General features: G+C 42.2%; 1 protein-coding gene across 3 annotated transcripts; it reads left to right on the plus strand.

The window, feature by feature from the left end:
- Positions 1-1002: 1002 nt before the first annotated feature.
- Positions 1003-20317, plus strand: LOC130908071 (E3 ubiquitin-protein ligase TRIM35-like). 3 transcript variants are annotated; one of them, XM_057823688.1, is made up of 3 exons: positions 1033-1074; positions 5011-5061; positions 12730-20317. In XM_057823688.1, exon 3 carries the CDS (start codon positions 12814-12816, stop codon positions 13966-13968), a length of 1155 nt encoding a protein of 384 aa, XP_057679671.1. In that variant the 5' UTR covers positions 1033-1074; positions 5011-5061; positions 12730-12813; the 3' UTR covers positions 13969-20317. The 3 variants fall into 3 exon arrangements, with proteins under 3 accessions (XP_057679670.1, XP_057679671.1, XP_057679672.1); XM_057823687.1 differs by lacking the exon at positions 5011-5061 and having other exon boundaries at positions 1003-1074; XM_057823689.1 differs by lacking the exons at positions 1033-1074; positions 5011-5061 and adding an exon at positions 7324-7581.
- Positions 20318-20561: the final 244 nt, after the last annotated feature.

Genomic DNA, 20561 nt, shown 5'->3' on the forward strand with positions numbered 1-20561 from the left:
TGAATTGCATCCGAAGAACACCATACCCACTGTGAAGCATGGGGGTGGAAACATAATGCTTTGGGGCTGTTTTTCTGCAAAGGGACCAGGACGACTGATCTGTGTAATGGAAAGAATGAATGGGGCCATGTATCGAGAAATTTTGAGTGAAAATCTCCTTCCATTAGCAAGGGCATTGAAGATGAGACGTGGCTGGGTCTTTTAGCATGACAATGATCCCAAACACACAGCCAGGGCAACAAAGGAGTGGCTTCGTTAGAAGCATCTCAAGGTCCTGGAGTGGCCTAGCCAGTCTCCAGATCTCAGCCCCATAGAAAATCTGTGGAGGGAGTTGAAAGTCCATGTTGCCTGCTCTAGAGGAGATCTGCATGGAGGAATGGGCCAAAATTCCAGCAACAGTGTGTGAAAAGCTTGTGAAGAGTTACAGAATACGTTTGGCCTCCGTTATTACCAGCAAAGGGTACATAACAAAGTATTGAGATGAACTTTGGGTATTGACCAAATACTTATTTTCCACCATGATTTGCAAATAAATTCTTTAAAAATCAAACAATGTGCTTTCTGTTTTTTTTTTTTTTTTCACATTCTGTCTCTCATGGTTGATGTTTATCCATTTTGACAATTACAGGCCTCTCTAATATTTTTCAAGTGGGAGAACTTGCACAATTCATGGTTGACTAAATACTTATTTGCCCCACTGTAAGTGCTTAAAAAATGTGCTCACTTGCCAGTGCCCCTCTGTGCCCCAGTATTGTATTTGGTCTAGTGATGCCCCTGCTAATCGGTAGCTGATTGTTGATGATTGAGGGAATTTAATAGTTTGACCAATTAATGTGTATATTCGAGTGATTCAAAATGAGAAAAAAAAACAAAACAGTGACAACAAAAACCACACGCAAAAAAGTCATCTGTGATGATTTTCAAAGTTTTCCTTCAATCCTTTGTTATTCCTATACTGCCTATGAGAAAGTGTAATAAAGGAAACAGCTTGGTCCGCGGCTGTATTATACGACTATTTATAGAGTTTCTTAGCTTTCAAACTGACCAAATGGACTCGGATTGAAAACGACTCAGGTAAATTGATCCCACAATTTTCAGTCTAAACGTCTTTCCATTGGGATGTGTTTGTTTGCTTTGATAGTTGATTGATGTTTAAGCGTGCAAATGAGTGACTTGATGTCATGGAGGGGCACAGATCTGGTTTTCAAACTAGAGAGGAGTGGGAATATGTATAAAAAAAAAATTAAATACTATATATATTCCTAGTATTGATGCCAAGTTGGCCTAGTCTTTGTAGACTCTACAATATGTGTTTGTCTGTCAATGTTCATTCGAAATAGTTGGAAACCTTTATTTGTTTACTCATTTTTGGAGTAGATTTTTTACAGACGAAAACATTTTTTAGTGAACGTCAACTAAAACAAGACAAATTTAATTTTGAGTTTCGTCAACAAAAACTAGATGTAGACAAACACATTTTGAGTTGACTGAAATATGACTTCGACTAAAAAGTACTATCGTCCATAAGACGAAAATGTAAAAGGCTGCAAAAACAACACCGCGCAGTAGTTATATGTGATGAGTTCATACATTTGTTTTTTCATTTATTGTTTTTTTGTGCAGCATGAGTGATTAAAGTCTTTCCCTCAGTTAACGAATCCTAAGCATCTTAGTTTTGAGACATTTAGAGGTCACTAAGTACAGTTGCTGAGCTAAGTCGTGACCAGCCCATGCACAAAGGCTGCAGGCTTGCTCATTAATTTATAACTCATCATGGATACTGGCGCAAAACTGATAGTGATATATATGGATATTATTTTAAATGACGATATCAGGGGCGCTGGAAGTCACTCACAGCAGGGGGTGTTGACAATCTTTATTAGTCTTCCCCATTCAAAAACAGCCATTTCAGTTCAAATTTGTCATGCTCGCGCGTTTTCTCCATACACAGGGTATCCGCAGGGTCTTAAAAAGTCTTAAATCCAATCATTTGAATTTAAGGCCCTAAACTGTCTAAAATTCTCCCAAAATCCTCATAAAAGGTATTAAATATAATATTGCAAGGTCTTCAAAATCTATTGTTGTGACTTAATTACTTCATATACTTTGAGAGTAATTCCGGGCCTCCAATTTTCCCTCAAATCTCTTGTATGTTTTCTAGCCGGTATAGTTGTGAAATGGGTCTTAAATTTGATTCATTATGGTCTGAAAAATTCTTTAAAAGTCTTAAATTTGGCTTGTTGAACCCTGCAGAGACCCTGCATAAAAGGCGTGCACAATGGCAGTACACACGCATGCTAGTTAACATTCTACTACTACTAGGCTACTACAAAGACAGCGTTCTATTCTATTCGAGTTTTTGTATTGGAAATAACAGCGCCTGTGTATTATGCATTTCCCCGCAGCTAGACGGCGCCATGACACACAAACACATTTGAAAACTAAAAGGTCCAATTAGCCTCAGTTTAACGCCCCCTTTTCACAAATAGCGCTTTATTCAAAGAGAACCGGTAAGGTAAGCAAGCTGGTGACCATGTTATTAAAAAAAAATTAAAAGGAACTTTTTCAACATATATATTTCATCCATCCATCCACCCACAGCTAGTCTAGGGTCGGGTCGCGGAGGCAGCAGATTTAGCAGGTAAGCCCAGACTTCCCTCTCCCCAGCCACTTCAACCTGCTCCTCCGGCGGGACCCCAAGGCGTTCCCAGGCCAGCCGAGAGACATCATCTCTCCAGCATGTCGTGGCTCGTCCCCTGGGCCTCCCACCGGTGGTACATGCTCCGAACACCTCTCCAGGGAGATGTCCAGGAGGCATCCGAACCAGATGCCCGAGCCACCTCAACTAACTCCTCTCAACACGGAGCAGTAGCGGCTCGACACCGAGTTCCTCCCGGATGACTGACCTTCTCACCCTATCTGTAAGGGAGAGCCCGGACACCCTGCGGAGGAAACTCATTTCAGCCACTTGTATCCGCGATCTTGTTCTTTCGGTCACGACCCAAAGCTCATGACCATAGTTGAGGGTAGGAACGTAGATCGACTGTTAAATCGAGAGCCTCGCCTTTTGGCTCAGCTCCTTCTTCACCATTACGGACCGGTGCAGAGTCCACATCACTGCAGACGCTGCACCGATCCGCCTGTTGATCTCCTGCGCCTTCCTACCCTCACTCATGTACAAAATCCCAAGATACTTCAACTCCTCCATTTGGGGCAGAATCTCATCCCCGACCCTGAGAGGGCACGCCACCCTTTTCTGACTGAGGACCATGGTCTCGGATTTGGAGGTGCTGATCTTCATCCTAGCCCCTTCACACTCGGCTGCGAACCGCTCAATTGAGAGTTGGAGGTCAGGGCTTGATGAAGACAACAGCACCACATCATCTGCAAAAAGCAGAGATGCAATGCTGAGGTCACCAAACCGGACCCCTCAACGCTTCGGCTGCACCTCGAAATTCTGTCCATAAAAATCATGAACAGAATCGGTGACAAAGGGCAGCCTTGGTGGAGTCCAACCCTCATTGGGTACGAATTTGACTTACTGTCGGCAATGCGGACCAAACTCTGACACCAGTCATACAGGGACCGAACTGTATATAATATTTATTCCCCAAAGATAAATATGTTTTTATTTTTAAGCCCCCCCCCCCCCCCCCCCCCAATCTATCAAAACACTTTTTCCCCTCCCCTACACCAGGGGGTGCTGCAGCACCTTCAGCACCCCACTGGACAATATTATCAGACAACTCTAGCAGATACCAAAGTAGATCTACCCTTGTAACTCTGCTTTCATTGTGGTAATTTTGCATTAATGTTTATTTTACAAAGTGTTTGGAATTTGCAAATTGCCTGCCACTTCCTGCCACCGCAAACTACACCAAAAAATGGGATTTATGAACATGGCGACTGTCATGGCAGCGCCCTTACCCAATAATGATGAATAGAAAATAATATATATATATATATATATATATAATAGTGTAATATAAAAATATGTAACTACGGACACAATATATCAGTTGGCTGACTTGGGCTTGTTACAGTGTACCACAAAAGTGAGTACACCCCTCGCATTTCTGCAGATATTAAAGTATATCTTTTCACTGGGCAACACAAGCCACGTTTACATGCTGACTTTTATTCATACCGATTCAAATCATTCCGAATGGAAATTTCAGATCAGCTGTTTACATGTCACTTCATCTATTCCGATCCAGCGTTTACATGTGACTGCCTTTATTCCTAAAGGACGTTTGACAACTGCCGTCTGACATGCGCAGATTAATCAAAACAAAGCGTCACGTTGCAAAACATGGAGATCGATCGTCGGAGTGCTGCTGTTTTAACTTTAACCAACTTGTTGTGTTTGTGGGGTTGTATCCGCTTCTGCTGTTTTGCTCTTTTGCCTTGTAGTAGCCGGTTTTCCACCGGTTTCTAATCTGGTCAACGCTCCGGTCTATTCCGGCTTCGTGTAACCTCTCGTGAACTTTTTTAAATAGTTCACTGTTCCTCGTTTTACGCCCGTCTAAGCGAGCAATTATATTCAATTCTTTTAAAGGGGAACTGAAGAGCTTTTCAGATTTCGCTCTTAAGTGTTTTACTCAGTTGAATTGTATTAAATGCGTCATTCGCTCTCTCAAAAAGTCACATAAAAAAAAAATAATAATAATTGACCGCGTAGTTTTTGAGTTATGGCCATAGCAACACCATAGCAACGAGGGACGCGCCGTCCTGCCGACCCCTACCTCGTGACGTAACTTCCAGGAAGCCTCGCCACCACTCTGAACACGGAAATATAGCACCACGCTATCCTTGCCATATATTGCAAACATTTTCTGGGTTTTACTCGCGGGATTCGTCATGCCATCTCTATGTGTAGCGATATGAATTACTCACAGGAAGACTCGAGACTCTAGGAGTGGTCCAAAAAAAAACTTCTGCAAAGGTTTGGACCGTTTTTGTTAGCATGCATACAGATCCCCAATCGACTCATTGTTTTCATCATTTCAGCCACGACAGCTTTGAAAACCTACAACAATGCAACCTTGGTTTTCCAAAGACGTAAGTAGAACATTGAATTAAATACAGTCTTTCCGCCGGACTCCAATTAGGTGCGCTGTGCTTGGAAGCCATGTTGCAAGTGACGTTACTTACGTCACAAAGTGACGTCACCACGTCAGTACGGAGCATGTGCAGAAAGAACGCAACCAGACACCATTCCGCTTCCCTGTTTACATGATATAATTTTACTTCTAATCGGTTTGGGAAAAGGAATATTCCACGCCTGTGAATCGGAATGAAATTCCATTCGGTTTGGGCCTGTTCATTCCGAATGGGGTGTTTATATGGAACACATTTATTCGGTTTGAACAAATATTCCGATTGTAATTGGAATATTTGGCTCCATGTAAACGTGGCAACTGACAAAATGACACTTTGATACAATGAAAAGTAGTCTGTGTGCAGCTTATATAATAGAGTTAATTTATTTTCCCCTCAAAATATAGCCATTTGTATCTAAACCCCTGGCAACAAAAGTGAGCACACCCCTTAGAAACTACATCCCTGAACGTCCAAATTGAGTACTGCTTGTCATTTTCCCTCCAAAATGTCATGTGACTCGTTACAGGAGTGTTGTCAGCATTGTTGCAGAGATTGAAGAAGTGGGGGGGGGGGGGGGGGTCATTCCCACCACAATGCTTGACTGTAGGCGTAACACACTTATCTTTGTACTCCTCACCTGGTCACCGCCACACATGCTTGAGACCATCGGAACCAAACAAATTAATCTTCGTCTCATCAGACCATAGGACATGGTTCCAGTAATCCATGTGCTTTGTTGACATGTCTTCAGAAAACTGTTTGCGGACTTTCTTGTGTACTGTCTTCAGAAGAGGCGTCCTCCTGAGCTGACAGCCATGCAAACCAATTTGATGTAGAGTGCGGCGTATGGTCTGAGCACTAACAGGCTGACCCCCCACCTCTTCAATCTCTGTAACAATGCTGACAGCACTCCTGTACGAGTCCCATGACATTTTGAGTGAAAATGACAAGCAGTACTCAATTTGGATGTTTATGGATGTATGTAGTTCCCATGCGGTGTACTCACTTTTGTTGCCAGGGGTTTAGATATTAATGGCTATATTTTGAGTTATTTTGAGGGGAAAATAAATGAACTATATTATATAAGCTGCACACAGACTACTTTTCATTGTGTCAACGTGTCATTTTGTCAGTCATGTCCCATGAAAAGATATACTTAAATATCTGCAGAAATGCGAGGGGTGTACTCACTTTTGTGATACACTGTAAGTGCTAAAATGTACGTGAGGTATATAGATATGATCACAAGTGATGTGATTGTCTTTTAAAGTGACTTCAGTGATTAAAGTGAGTCCAGTGATATGGGCGGGATCTATGGAGCACGGCAAGAGTTCAACAGTCTGACAGCTTCAGGGAAGAAGCTGTTCCTGAGCCTGGTAGTCTTGCTCTGTATACTCCTCAACCGCCTGCCTGAGGGGGCTGAAACATACTGTGAGCGGGGTGGGTGGAGTCTTTCATGAGGCCCTGCCGCTACATTGTGAGGTGTAGAGATCCGTTGTGTTTGGAAGGCTGCTCCCCACAGTCCTCTGTGCAGCCTTCACCACCCTATGCAGAGCCTTCCTCTCAGCAGCAGTACAGCTGCCATGCCACACGGTGATGCAAGTGCAGTGGACACTCTCCACCACACAGTGGTAGAAGCTCATGAGGACGGAGCTCCCGAGTCCAGCTCCCTGCGGCTTCCTCAGGAAGTACAGGGGCTGGTGGTCTTCCTGACCAGATGGGCAGTGTTGGTACTCCAGGTGAGGTCTCCAGATATGAGCACAGTCAGGTAGCTGGAGACCCCGTCCACAGCCGCTCCCCTTTTGTACAGGGGAGACCGAGGGTGTCTGTCCCTCCTGGGGTCCACCACTATATCCTTGGTCTTTTGCACATTGATGCAGTTTATTAGCTCTGCACCATTCCACCAGGTGTTCCACCTCCTCTCTGTATTTGGACTGATCGTTGTTAGTGATGTGTCCCACTACTGCTGTGTCGTCCGTAACTTGACGACATGACAGCTCGGGTGCGTTGATGCGCGTGAACAGGAGGGGGCTCAACACACAGCCCTGTGGTGAAGGTGATGGAGGAGAAGACTGTGTGGATCCTGACAGTCTATGGTCTGTTGGTCAGGAAGTCCAGGACCCAATTCCCCAAAGTGGAACTCAATCCAAGTGTGGAGAGCTTCTGCACCAGGATCTGTGGTCTGATGGTGTTGAAGGCTGAGGAAAAGTCCAGGAAGAGCAGGCGCTGAGGAAAAGTCCAGGAAGAGCAGGCGGACGTACGAGTTTCTGCGCTCCAAATCGGTAAAGGCTGTGTAGACCACCGATGAGATGTCATCATCTGTGGAGCGGTTTTTCCTGTACAAGTATTGGTGAGGATCCACAGTGACATCGATAGAGTCCTTGATGTGGGCCATCACCAGCCTCTTGAAGCACTTCATGACTACCTGTCACTACGGAGCTCTTAGGGACAGGGATAATTGTGGCAGTCTTTTGACAGGTGGGGACGGATGGTTGTTGCATGGAAGCGTTGAAGATGTCTGTCAGCAACTCAAGACAGCTGGTGTGCACAGTCCTTCAGTACCCGTCCAGGGATGTTATCCGGGCCAGCAGGCTTGCGGGGGTTGACACCCTTAAGCTACATGATGCTAGGGCAGATATATATCACATAAATATAGAACTAGATGCGAAATGACAGACTCGCCGGTGTTAGTATACAGCCGCCATCTTAAAGCAGCAGACTTCTCCGGAAGGCTCTGTTGTAGTGAACCTTCCTAGCGAACCTAATCAACTTTTTATCTAAAATTCTCCCAAATCGGCAAAACCTTGACTTGAATCTATCTTTACATGATGAAACAGTTTTAAAACTTTCACATGTCGAAGTAGACAGAAGGGGAAAAATGGAACAACGGGAGCAATTTAAACAACTTTAATGGTTGATTCACAACATTAAATTACTTCCAAACATAGCAAAGGTTACAATCTAGTTATCATAATACTAAGGGTGTAACGGTACATGTATTTGTATTGAACCGTTTCGGTACGTGGTGCTCGGTTCGGAACGGTGGCTTACCGAACGAGTTTCTGACGTAATGTAACCCTTACTTTTCGAGGGTGTGAGTCGATCGGGTTACAGTTTTTTTGTGTATATTATATTTACCCCTCTTCTCTACTATAATGAGGACCAACACGGTAGGACAGTATATAACCCAGAAACGTCAACGGCGCGACAACATGGCCGCCGCGAGAACGCAGTGAAACGCGGGCGTTAAAGTCGATCAGCCAGTGCACACCAGTCGCATTGCGGCCGCGTGTTAGACGCGTCCCAGAAGCGGCTCAACGCGACGCACGCAAAAAGAACGGCAGAGTTTATTATTTGACGCGAGACGCGACCCTCCTGCGTCAATACTACTAGCTAGGATCTGGCAGACCGGAAGTCACTCGTGTCAAAATACGGTGGTTCCGGTCGATTTTCAGACTAATATGCAATCGTAACCTACTTTTTGACTCCCATCAGATCCCTGAATTCTCTGCTATAATAATAACCAACACTGCCCCGTGTTCAATACAAAACCCTCCTACCACAACAAAACAAGTAGGAACTAATATTCACAAATACATATACACATAAAATATACAATATAAATGAATACTAAATCACATTTGTAAAATATAAACACATAATAAAAATAAATAATAGCCCATTTAAATAAAATGAATTGAAATGAGCTAAAACACCTGTAATTAAATAATAAAAATAATACACAGATCCTGCTTACACAATTAAATTTATTAATTTCTGTGTGGCGCTTTAACTTGAGAAAATCCACTAATAAAGCTTTTGAAAAAAAAAAAAGATTCATTGAGGCATTTCATCTGTAAAATACATGTTAAAATCTTTGTCATTGGGATTGCTTTTCTCTTTAGCACAGGACTTTTTTTTTCTTCTTTCTTCCAGAAAGAAGAATACCCGCTACTTTTTGAGCAACATTCTAGCTTTGTATAGGCTAATGTTCCTATTGTTGAAAGGTGTGTAATAAACAACTAGCACATTTATATTTTGCCTTTTGTTTTCTTACTGTACTGAAAATGATCCGAACCGTGACCTCAAAACCGAGGTACGTACCGAACCGAGATTTTTGTGTACCATTACACCCCTACAAAATACCCCCGTGTCTAGTTAAGTTTAGGGTAAAGAATTGGGCTAGGGGCAACTGTCCCAAAAACCCTTTGAACGCCACATAGTACAGTAAAAGTATTCGTCGCGCCACCATACCAACAGCAGGCGTGGTTTGGAGGGGCGTGGTTTGGATGAAGCGTGGTTTGTAGTATGGCTGCGGCTACAGTCAGATCTTTATCCCCTTACCAGTGAAAAGCAGAGAGGTTGCTAACGCTATGGGTGACGTCACCAATGGGTTGTCCAGAATGTTTTTATAATGACAATTAGGCCTGTCGCGATAACAAATTTTAGTGGGCGATTTTAAACCAATTTACAACAACACGGTAAGAATACAGTTTATATTAATAATACTAAGTAATATTAAGTACACCCATTTAAACGCAATAAAAGACGCAAAAATACTTTTTAAGAAATCACAACTAAAAACAATAGACCGTGCCTCTTTTAAGTAAAAGACAACAATATCAATACCGCACAGAAACACAGAATAAATAAAATGTCTTTTTCAAGGAAAGATAAAAATGCACTTCAGTACTTTAAGCATTTAGGCACAGAGGTATAAAGTTGTAGTAACACAAACAATTGCACTTCAACAACAACAGAGAAAAATACATTAATTAAGTAGCAGTAACAAAAATTTGGCTTCACTTAGGCTACGGTCATACTGCAGGTCTTAATGCACAAATCTGATTTTTGGTCATGTCTGGTTTTTTGGCATGCCCGTTCAGACTGCCTTTGTCCATGGAGCCCGTTCAAGTATCACGCATACGCACTAATTCGCAGTCCGAGGTGCGCTCAGCAAAGTGACCGCATGCGCAGAAGCATCGAAACAAACTAGGCCTGCAAGCAGGACTGAACGGGCCCTCGCAGTTTGGCACAACTCGGACGCCACGCAAACTCGAACGGCATGCAGGTCGGGGTGGTGGCAGACAGCCCCCCTCTACATCTCCCAAGTTATGACTGTTCAAAATGTGTGGAGAGACAGAATGGTGACAGTCATTATCACTTTCCTTTTGGACCCTTCTGCTTTACCCAAACCTCAATAATTTTCATCAGCCATCTCCTTTCTGTCGCCGCAAGTTGGCACTGTAGAGTTGATGCAAATGACCCTTACAAGACTCTTCAGGGTATGACTCTCAACAAGCACGGGAAGTTTGGCGCAGAAATGTTGTATATCTGCTGAGTTATGACTGTTCAAAGTTTTTAGCGAGACAAATTGTTGACGGTCATTTTCACTTCCCTGTTTGGACCCCGCCGCTTCAACGAAACCTCAATATTTTTCATCAGGCACCTGAACACAGGTCTTAAGGCTCCCCTGATGCAGGTTTAAGGTCAACAGATTTTTTTTCCCTTGAAGGAGGAACCTGTCTCGTAAAAAAAGTCGTGTTAAGGGTGTGATACCGCACATACATGCCAGATATGAAAAAGATTCAACGTTGTGTCAAGGAACTATTAGTCATTTACTGAATTTGTCATTTTGCTGAAAAAATGGCCGACTTTGGCACCACGCCCAGGTTAGACCCGTGAACGAAAACGCACCATTTTCAAAACTTAAGATCTCATATGTCTCCTGAACAGTCTCACCAATTTTGAGGATGATCCAACTAACTCCCTCGGCAAAAAGGTCTCAAATGTGCACCCTGTAAATCGATAAAAATTTCATATTTGATCCAAAATAACCGATTTCCTGTTGGGTTTGGAATATGGGTGCCAATGCTTTTTGGAGCGGTTTTGGACAAGGTATAGACTCCCCGAATTTCATTGCTCTATGCTGACAGACCCTAATGTTATAGGCCAATTTTAAAATTTCAAGGGGGCGCCACTGAGCCATTTTGTTAGATTTTTTTGCAACGTTGCAAAATTATCAAAATTTACAATTTTCCGCACGTATGTGCAAATTTTGGTGACTTTTCGTGCATGTTCAGGCCTCCAAATTGGCTGTTTTCATTTGCCCTGAAAAAAAAAAAAATCCTTTGCAAAACAATAGGGCCTTCGCACGCTTAGTGCTCGGGCCCTAATTACACATGCTAGCTGTATGTCATTCCAGGGTGATCATATTTTGATTTCCAAAAAGATGACACAAATAACAGACATTAATAATCTTTGTTTAGTCCTTTATTCAAAGTTTATATGGACTGATAGAACGCATACACGCACGCACATAAGCCTTGACTTGTGTGCGTGACATGACGTGGGTGTGTCAATTTGCCCAGTCTTGGCCATGTAAGCAAAACTGAAATATTGCTCATATGGCGCGTAGAATTAAAATAGAAAATTGTCAGGCTTATCCTTTTCTTCATTTATTTTTTTATGACCGTGTTCAAGCCCGCTTCGTGCATAAAAGCAGAGTTCAAGCTAGAAGCTAATGCACAGCTACGAGGGGCATTCAAAAAGTAATGCACTCAAGTGCATTGCTCCTACAGGACTTTACCAATCTGGTTTATATTTGGCACAAATATGATAGAACACACTTTTTTGCGATTGTTATATGTGTTTTTCTTATTTTCAGATTTTTAAAGCTGAAACTAGCTTCCAAAATGCCTGCCCTTGTTGAAGCTCGCCAGAGGTGGATGGGCGACCACTACGAGGCTTATCGTCTATGCTGGCTTCACCCATTTCTTCATGGTCTTCAGTACTGTTTTTAAATCGCTGTACCCATCTTTTTGCAGTACTATAGTCTATGGTGTCATACTTGTACCGTAGACATTTTCCAGCGGGTTGTAAATTCTCAGAGAGGTTTCTCCCCCTGCAACAAGGAATTCGATTACAGCTCTTTGTTTCTGACGAGCTTCAAGAGGGGCAGCCATTTTGGAAGCTAGTTTAAGCTTTAAAAATCAGAAAATAAGAAAAACACATATAACAATCGCAAAAAGGTGTGTCCTATCATGTTTGTGCCAAATATAAACAAGATTGGTAAAATCCTGTACGAGCAATGCACTTGAGTGCATTACTTTTTGAATGCCCCTCATACATCGCTCCCGTCCTGCCTGCCGCTTTCGCTTTGCTAACGTCATTGCTGCATGAATTCCGATTCGGGAGACTTGAAAGTTCAGACCGCTAGCCACATTTTGGAAAAATGTGGCCCAGATCGGATTTGGACCACATAAGAAAGTGACCCAGATCGGATTTGAAATAGTCCAGTTCTATGCGACTTGTCACGTTCAGACCGTCAAAATAATGCCTCACTCGAGTTGGAAAAACACGAAAAAAATCGGATTCATGCATTAAGACCTGTAGTATGAACGTTGCCTTAGGCTAGGGTCAAATGTGTAAAACGAGCATTTGCACGCACGTGAGGCGATAAATCGCAGCGGGAAAATTAACGCCTTCATTTTCGTTTACCGTGCGATAAATGGAATTATTGCATATTGCGACATGCTTAATGACAACATTTCAAAGTGCTGTGAACCTGCCCGCTAGATGAGCTCTCACCCAAGTGTTTTCCACTTTTGTTTCATCACATTACAGGAATAAAGCCAAGTTCTGAAGGCAGTTGTTTGTATTTGTGGGATAAACAAGACAGTATCACCGCATTGTATCTTCGCAAGGACCATGGCTGAAAGAGCCGAGGAGGACATTTGCATCTTGCACAACGAGAAACTGACACTCTTCTGCGTAGACCACCACGAGTCCGTGTGCCTCATCTGCAAAAAATCGGAAGTCCACGCCGGCCACAAGTTTCGCCCTCTTGATAAAGTTGCGCAGGGCGACCGAAAGATAATCCAGGATTCCCTGCAGTTGGCGCGGAAACGACTGGAAAATTCTATTGAGGTTAGAGACAACTGCATTGAACAAGCGGCCTACATCAAGGTCCAAAGGGAGCGGATTGACAGCAAAATTAAGAAGGATTTTGAAGAGCTTCAACATTTCCTGCTGGTTGATCAGGAGGCCAAGCTATCTGCGGTGAGAGAGGAAGAACACATGAAGAGCAAGATGATCAGGGAGAAGATCGAGGCTGTCAGCAGAGACATCGCCGCTCTCTCACACGTGATCAAAAGCACAGAGGATCAGCTTATGTCTCACCACGCTTCCTTCGTGAAGAACTTCCAGACCACAATGACGACAATCCGAGAGCTGCCCATTAGGTCCGAGCGGCTCCGAGGCGTTCTGCTGGATGAAGTCAAACATGTGGGCAACCTCAAGTTCACAGTGTGGGAACGTATGAAGGAGATCGCCCCGTATAGTCCCGTGATTCTTGACCCAAACACAGCCCGTCCGGAACTCGGTCTGTTTGAAGATCTGACCGGGGTGAGTTTGACAGAAGGACAGCAGCGTCCAAAGAATCCAGAGAGGTTTAAGTGGAGTACTGTGCTCGGCTCTGCTTTGACCATGGGAACACACGTGTGGGATGTTGAGTTGGGAGGGAACACACACTGGGTACTCGGGGTTATATGGGGGGATACTTGTTTGCAAGAGAGCACACACACATTGCTCATAGGATGTTGCGATGATAAATACCTGATCTTTGATGGCCCATACGGATCTTGGAATCCTCCCGTAAAACTGCAGAGGATCCAGATCCGTGTGGACACGAACAAAAGATCAGTTTCATTCTCTGAATCGCTTACAAACACCGAATTAGGCACAAAGCAGAACCCTTCTAATTGGCCAGATTTGGCTGGTAATGCCAAAGCCTATCCTTACTTTTACACGACGGATAAAATTCCTTTGAAAATAGTACAGCTTCTACCTTGTGTTACTGCATAATAGGGCTGAAACTAACGATTATTTTTTAAATTGATTGAACGGATGATTAAACAGTTAATTGGCTAAATTACCTTCACAATTTAACTTGAAGTTGTTTTAGGCATGTTGTAAGAAACAATGAAGACAAAATGGATGACTTAAAAAATATTTTAATTAGGGCTGTCAAAATTATCGCGTTTACGGGAGGTCTTTTTTTTTTTTTTTTAAATCAAATATCGAGAATAAAGAGGGAAAACATAACTACTGTTGTGTATCCCAAAGTAGCGAAGTAAGAGTAGTGGTTTTTTCTTCATGAATCTACTCAAGTAAAAGGAACGGACTACATGGAACGCGTCATTACCCACCTCTGACGTTAACGTATACATGCTAATCGTTTGTGTGGATGGTTATTGCTGTATCAGCAGCTAATTATAAACGCTAATTTGAATTGCTGTTCTTGAAGATGAAACTGATTTAATTTCATTTTTAATGTTGATTTCATTAACGGCTGAACGTTGTCAGCAAACCACACCGAAGTCTGACATTGTCATTTTTTTAGCTTAGCTTGCTGTTTATCTAGGACTTAGCTCCAACATCTTGGCAAGGACAGTACAATGATGTATAATACTAGGGCTGTCAAAATTAGCGCGTTAACGGGCGGTAATTAATTTTTTAAATTAATCACGTTAAAATATTTGAGGCAATCAACGCACATGCCCCGCTCAAACAGATTAAAATGACAGCACAGGGTCATATGCACTTGCTACTTGTGTTTTTTTCACCCTCTGCTGGCGCTTGGGTGCGACTGATTTTATGGGTTCAGCACCATGAGAATTGTGTAATTATTGACATCAACAATGGCGAGCTACTAGTTTATTTTTTGATTGAAAATTTTAAAAATTTTATTAAAATGAAAACGTTAAGAGGGGTTTTAATATAAAATTTCTATAACTCGTGCTAACATTTATCTTTTAAGAACTACAAGTCTTTCTATCCATGGATCCCTTTAACAGAATATGTTAATGCCATCTTGTTGATTTATTGTTATAATAAACAAATACAGTACTTATGTACAGTATGTTGAATATATATATCCGTCTTGTGTGTTATCTTTCCATTCCAACAATAATTTACAGAAAAATATGGCATATTTTGTAGATGGTTTGAATTGCGATTAATCACGATTAATTAATTTTTAAACTGTGTTTAACCCGATTAAAAATTTTAATCGTTTGACAGCCCTAATTTTAATACAGCTTTCTGACTTAAAGTGCCTATGACAGCAAAAAGCATGTTTATTTGATATTTCACGTGGTATTTCATGTTCCTGAATGAAATGGACCGCTTGGATGTGTGTGGAAGCGATAGTTTTATTTATTCAATTTTTTAAATCCTGCACCATAAAAATGAGTGACTTCCGGCTCCAGTCTCAGGTTGAGGATGAATGCAAATGTGACGTCACCCGGGTCAGCATCTCACAATACAGCATTGCTTTATAGCATGCAGATGGACTGCAGATTAGGTTGATTTTATGGATTAATTTCTTTATTTTTCGCATCACGTCCGCCAAATTTGCTGATGGGTTTTGTTGCTGCACCAGGGATAGGCGTGTGAGCCTTTTTGGGTTTCAAAAAATTCCCATTTAGCCCGAGATTGGCCAAAACAAGTCCAACAACTGGGGGACCGCTGGACTTACGAGGACGTGAGTAAACATCGTGTTTTGTATTATGTCAAATACTGGGATCATGGCACGCGTTTTAATACGGAAGAGGCTTGCATTTTGTGGCTGACAATGCTCCTTGTCCACTGAGAATGCCACTCGGCCAATGACCGGCGGCTTGTCGCACACCCGAGCCGGTCCTCTTCGCGTGCCCGCCAGGAGAGCACTATACTTGGCTTATGCTAGTGCGGTTCTCTATATCATCCAGACTTCCAGCCTCCTCTGCCCTCGTCGTGTGCCTGGCAATAGACCACTATTCTCGGGTTGAGCTCGGGCAGCTACGCGGTCCTCCGACGTCGGCCTGTTTGTTCGGTGGTCATTCTCCAGCTGCTTCCATGGCAAACGAGCTCTCTTTCTCACAGCAGGGGAACGACGAGCTGTAACTTGCTCGCCTCCGGGGGTTGCCGATCCATGAAGACAATCGACAACTCCGCCGCCGTGTGAGATGATCCGGGGTAGTTATGTGTGATTTTTTTGCTTCAAAAGGTGACAATAAGATTTGGAAACACCGCTCTGTTCAGGTTACCATGTCGGCTAGCTGTCACGCCTCCTGATTTGTTTACGCTCTCTGAAGCCGGGGGAGGGAAATGACAAAAGCCGGACTAACTCCGGTAGCATAAAATATCGTTCGGGAGGTGCAACAAGTCGACAGCTTTAACCATTATGGAGTAATTTTGCCCTGTCGTATTGAATAAAAGCATTATTAATATTTCATATTCAATTTAGCACAAGACTGTTATTTGTCATCACCATACCATTTATTTAGCAATTGGCGAAAAATACTTAGATAAAAAAAAAATATCCTGTAAAAATTGTTGAGTAGAGAGATTGAAACAATGACATTTTGCTGCTCTTCGTCGCATTTTCCTCATTCTGAATAATTTCCCCTAAATGGGCTGAATTCCAAATCAGATGAAATAGTGACCCTGCCGATGTCATCCACCAGCTGGAGACGCTAGAGCGCTATAATGACAGGCAGGGACTTTCTCGTCATCTGCGCTTTGCCAAATTGTTGTATATAGTCAGATCGTCTCAAAATATGATTCTAACTCACATAATAACGCTATTTATGATTTTTTTATGCTGTCACAGACACTTTAACTGTAGTCTACAACTGTACTTTTTAGGTACACAAAATGTACTAAAGTTTTTAATAAAGGTTCTGAGTACAAAACATAAAAATAATTTCTCGGTACACAAATTAAGGAAAAACATTGCAATAAAATAATACAAACTGGTTAAACTAAACTGAGAGCTGTCATGCCAGAACATCGCTTCAATGATATCTGGTTACATCTAGCGTCGTGAATGGGGAGAGTAGCTGAGATCTGTCACAACAGAACATCGCTTCAATGATATCTGGCGTCATCTAGCGTCGTGAATGGGTATAATGTCTAGAACGCGAATATAAGACAACCCCCTCTTTTTCAGTCTTATTTCAATGCAAAAAACACCATCTTATATTCGGGCCAATACGGTATTTTAAAATGTGATTCTACAAGAGCCATACAGTGTGTGTCTATGTGTATGTTTATGTATAAAAACACACTGTAGATTCGATGTTCTTTTGCCAGCTTGTCCGAGTCAGTTTTGTAAGCACTGTGTCTTTCGTGAACGCATTTGAATGCATTACATGGGAGGCTAAGGTTGGTCAAGCTCTGCTTTTACGAGAACTCGCCGAGTTGCGATTGAAATAAATCTTGAGAAAACGACAAAGAAAGTCTAACATCGTTACTTGTGTTGTTACAATAGTTGCGCAGTTGTGCACTCACCACAAGGAAAATAACAAATAGAAACATGGTGTGGTGGCGCGGAAATTTCCTGGAAGTGGAAACCACAATCGGGGACGATCAGGGTGACGTGTGCATAACAGTGGCCGAGACAGGTCTGGGTCGTTTTGTGAGTCTCGCTCAATTTGACAGTCCAAAAAGTCACAAAAGCACGCCTGTGTTTAAGGTAACACGCGGTTCCCTTTCGGGGTTTAATTTTCCCCAATGTATTTTTTTTTATATACTCCAGTTCGCTCGGCATTGACTCGGCATTCACCCGCGTGGTGACTTAACACATGAGGTGATCTCGCCCATCTCCGCGCGACCTGACTTGGAGCATATTTTTGCGACGTACAATTGAAGTGTCAAAGATTATTTTGTGAATGTGCCATCAGCTCATCATAGCTGGTTCATGTCAAGCGAGCCGGCCTGTTCCACATTTAAGAGGATGGGTTGGTAATTCCTCGTGAAACATAAGTTCCCGACCCCTGCTCAAAGTTGTTATATGAATGGGTTTATGTGTGTGGTTTCTGTATATAAATAAATGAGACAACTTTGCTGACAATAGCTCAAAAGCTAATATGGTTCTCCAAAACACAATACAAACGGACACTTAAGACACTGATCAGCATAATCTTTAACTAGCTTAGCGCTCCGTACTAAGTAGTAACGTCTCATCAACAAAGAATACGTACAAAACAATTGGCTTCATTTATTCACTTCTGGCAGAGGCACGCTGGATCTAACAACACAAAAGACAATCTAACTCTTAACATTTGAGTGTGGCAGTGAACTCTCTCTCTCAATCTAATCACTGGCGCGCGTGCAGCCTTATACCAGTAATACACTGCTAGCCAAAAGTATTGGCACCTCTGCAATTCTGTCAGATAATACTCAATTTCTCCCAGATAATGATTGCAATTACAAATGCTTTGGCAGTAATATCTTAATTTATTTTGCTTAAAATGAAAAAAACAAAAGAGAATGAAAAAAAATTAAATCGTTATCATTTTACATTAAACTCCAAAAATGGGCAAGGCAAAAGCATTAGCACCCTCAGCCTAATACTTGGTAGCACAACCTTTACTAGGGGTGTAACGGTACACAAAAATCTCGGTTCGGTACGTATCTCGGTTTTGAGGACACGGTTCGGTTCATTTTCGGTACAGTAAGAAAACAAAATGCAAAATATAAATGTGCAAGTTGTTTATTACACACTTTTGTGATTTCAACAATAGGAACATTAGCCTATACAAAGCTAGAATTCTGCTCAAAAAGTAGCGGGTATTTAAAGATAATCCAACAACAATTTGCCTTTCAGACCCCGCGTATTGGTCAGCTTTCTTTCTGAAAGAAAGAAGAAAAAAGAAGTCCTGTGCTAAAGAGAAAAGCAATCCCAATGACAAAGATTTTAACACGTATTTTCCAAATGAAATGCCTCAATGAATCTTTTTTTTTTCTTATGAACGGTTTTCAAAAGCTTTATTGGTGGATTTTCTCAAGTTAAAGCACCACACAGAAATGAATAAATTGAATTCTGTAAGCCGGATCTGTGTATTATTCTTATTATTTAATTACAGGTGTTTTAGCCCATTTCAATTTATTTTATTTAAATGGGCTATTATTTATTTAATTATGTGTTTATATTTTCCAGATGTGATGTAGTCTTCATTTATATTGTATATTTTATGTTGTATAACTTTAGTTCCAATGTGAATATTAGTTCCTACTTGTTTTGTTGTGGTAGGAGGGTTTTGTATTGAACACGGGGCCGTGTTGGTTATTATCATAGCAGAGAAGACAGCAGTAAATCAACAAAGACAAGTCAACTGTGCCCCGATCTACCACTCAAGAGATCTGATCGACTCAAAAAGTGGGTTACGATTGCATATTAGTTTGAAAATCGACCGGATCCACAGTATTTTTACACGAGTGACTTCCGGTCTGCCCGATTCTAGCTACCGGTAGTAGTATTGACGCAGGAGGGTCACGTCTCGCGTCAAAATATACTCAAATAACTCAGCCGTTCTTTTCGCGTTCGTCGTGCTGAGCCGCTTCTGGGACGCGTCTAACATGCAGCCGCACTGCGACTGGTGTGCATTGGCTGATTGACTTAAACGCCTGCGTTTCACTGCGTTCTCGCGGCGGCCACGTTGTCGCTCCATTGACGTTTCTGGGTTATACTGTCATACCGTGTTGGTCCTCATTATAGAAGAGAAGACGGAGTAAATATAATCTAAACAAAGAAACTGTAACCCGATCGACTCACAGCCTCGAAAAGTAAGGGTTACATTACGTCAGAAACTCGTTCGGTACGCCTCCGTTCCGAACCGAGCACCGGGTACCGAAACGGTTCAATACAAATACATGTACCGTTACACCCTTAACCTTTACACAAAATAACTGCGAACAACTGCCTCCGGTATCAATCAGTGAGTTTCTTACAATTCTCTGCTGGAATTTTAGACCATTCTTCTTCAACCAACTGCTCCAGGTTTCTGAGATTTGAAGAGTGCCTCCTCCAAACTTCCATTTTCAGATCTCTCCACAGGTGTTCTATGAGATTCGTGTCTGGATTCATTGCTGGCCACTTTAGAAGTCTCCAGTGCTTTCTCGCAAACCATTTTCTAGTACTTTTTTAGGTGTGTTTTGGGACACTGTCCTGCTGGACCCATGACCTCAATTATAATGTATTGAATCGGGTTGTAATGTGGCGGTTGTGTTTTGCATGCTGTTCCTGAATGCAGTGTGTGACTGACCAATTGCGGACGGTGCGGAAGAGTTTTTACTTTCTCTTTTCATGTTTTTGTTGGCGTCGGCTACGGCGGACAGTAGTCATGTTGTGCTGAACAAGTTCTGAAAAAAATTATTAAAAACGTGACAAAACAGATTTTCTTGCCGACTTCACATTAATACAGTGCTTCTCAATTATTTTCTGTGATGCCCCCCCCCCCCCCCCGGAAGACGTAGACGTTCCGCGCCCCCCCAACTCTGCCGCCACTGTAAATACACTGTCGTATCATTTGTATATAAAATTCCTATAATCATAAGTACACCTCTGCATCACACTGAGTTCTTTTTAATCTTACAGAAAAAAGTTATATAGATGAACTTACAAAAGTGTA

This window comes from Corythoichthys intestinalis, chromosome 19 (genome assembly GCF_030265065.1).
Source record: "Corythoichthys intestinalis isolate RoL2023-P3 chromosome 19, ASM3026506v1, whole genome shotgun sequence".
Lineage (NCBI taxonomy): Eukaryota > Metazoa > Chordata > Actinopteri > Syngnathiformes > Syngnathidae > Corythoichthys > Corythoichthys intestinalis.